The 1,658-nt window shown below is 60.9% G+C and overlaps 1 protein-coding gene across 1 annotated transcript in view; it reads right to left on the reverse strand.

Moving 5' to 3' along the window:
- Positions 1 to 10: 10 nt before the first annotated feature.
- The window catches only part of LOC104511385 (PHD finger protein 7-like), a gene marked incomplete at its 3' end in the record, with an annotated part of 1,847 nt that continues 199 nt past the window's right edge, over positions 11 to 1,658 (reverse strand). The window contains exons 2-6 of the mRNA XM_010153980.1: positions 1,387 to 1,478; positions 1,213 to 1,302; positions 805 to 929; positions 298 to 567; positions 11 to 82 (exon numbers count right to left, since the gene is read on the reverse strand). Coding sequence (XP_010152282.1) covers positions 11 to 82; positions 298 to 567; positions 805 to 929; positions 1,213 to 1,302; positions 1,387 to 1,478 — 649 coding nt within the window. The remainder of the gene's footprint in view (positions 83 to 297; positions 568 to 804; positions 930 to 1,212; positions 1,303 to 1,386; positions 1,479 to 1,658) is intronic.

Raw genomic sequence — 1,658 nt, forward strand, 5'->3', positions numbered from 1 at the left:
GCAAAGGCACTGGCAGGCATCGCAGCGGCTGTGCCTCTCATATAATTGTTCATAGGCACCGTTTTCCTCCCATGATGGTGCTCTTTGACAAATGAAGGGAAAATTGATGAGCCCCTGCTGCCCCGGCAGAAGGCAGATGCAGGGCGCTCCTGCTCCTCCCCCCCTGCCCTGTCGCCAGCTCCTCCGTGAAGCTGAGGCCCAGCCTCCCGAGGCCCAGACTCACGGGACAGCAGAGGGCCAGGCCTGCTGGGCCAGCACCTGCACCCTGCTGTCATGTGAGCCGGGCAGGACACCAACCTGAAGGGGATTCGGATCCCCATGGTGAGAATTTCCATAAGAAATCGGTATTCATTTTGACAATGTGGGCAGCGGAAGCTGGAGAAGCCAGCGTGCAAAGCCTGTTTCTGCATGCAGCCCCTGTGGAACCAGGCGTGCTTGCAGGCTGGGCACACCATGGTGCTGTAGGACTTGTTCTCCTCCACCGGCTCCAGGCAGATGAGGCCGGGGGTGTTCTCCTCCGGAGATGCCTCCACTGCCTGCTCTGGCCGGTGCTCCCAGCAGAAGGACCTGGGAGGAAAAGGAGAGGGATTCATGAGCTGACAAGTGCTGGCTTCTTCCCTGGTGGGGGCCAGGTAGGGAGAGGAGATGTGAAGGAGCACCAGACATTGCCTGGTCGTGGTTCTGGCTCTGCTGGTACTGGCCGCTGGGAAGCAGCACTGCATTTTCCCTTTTCCATTTGGCTGAGGCTGGCAGAAAGGGGACTGAAAGCAAGGGGTGTCCCCTGGAAGGACCAGCTGCCCTTACCTGTAGAGCCCAAAGAACTGGGTGACGCATCCACCCTCCACAGCACAGGGGAGATGGAAGCTGCGGTCGCAACCCGTCTCATGGCACGTGATGGCGGCCCCGGTCTCGCCACAGACGAAGCAGTGCTGGAAAGAGCAGAGCAGCTGCTGCCATCAGCGGCAGCCTCACGGCACCCACAGCCAGCCCCAGAGCTTGGGGCAGGGCGCAGGATGTGGCCGCTGCTGGGTCAGAGCCCGCAGATCCGTCTGGCGGATGAGGCTCCTGTGTTGGAGCCTCGTGGAGCTGCTGGGAGCAAGACAGTTGTGCCAGGGCTGGCTGGAAGGGCTGGGGTTTCTTTCTCAGGTCCTGGGCTGAGCTCCCGCAAACCTCTCCTGGCCCAAATCTCCCTGTTCTTCCCCAGGTCCTCACCTTCCTTGCTGCCCGCTTGATTGCCCGTCGAACATCCTTAAGCAACACCCCATCCTTACACCCAGGATGAAAAATCTCATTGGCAAAAAACTGCAGAAGAGAAGAGGAGCTGGTGAGGAGAGTGTGGCCGGGACTGCCTATCGGAAAGCTGGAGGCAGCCCCGTAATAACTCACCAGGCAAAACTCATGGGCGCAGATGTCTTGCTTCTCCATTTTGCGCCCGCAGAGATCCGGGTCAGCCTCTGCCCGGCCACACAGCATGCATGCTGGAGGGGAGAGAGCAAATGCCACCATGAATGAGCACCTTTGTGGGGCAGGGGAGAAGCGCCCCTGAGGGATTGTCCCCAAGAGCCTGCTCTGCCCCTGCCCAGCTGGCTGATGGGCAGGGCGGGAGGCCTTGGAGAGGACAAGGGCGTTGCAGGGATGGGGGTCCCAGCGGGTGGCCA

The sequence above is a fragment of the Eurypyga helias genome, unplaced genomic scaffold (genome assembly GCF_000690775.1).
Source record: "Eurypyga helias isolate BGI_N326 unplaced genomic scaffold, ASM69077v1 scaffold15116, whole genome shotgun sequence".
In the NCBI taxonomy this organism is placed as follows: Eukaryota; Metazoa; Chordata; class Aves; order Eurypygiformes; family Eurypygidae; genus Eurypyga; species Eurypyga helias.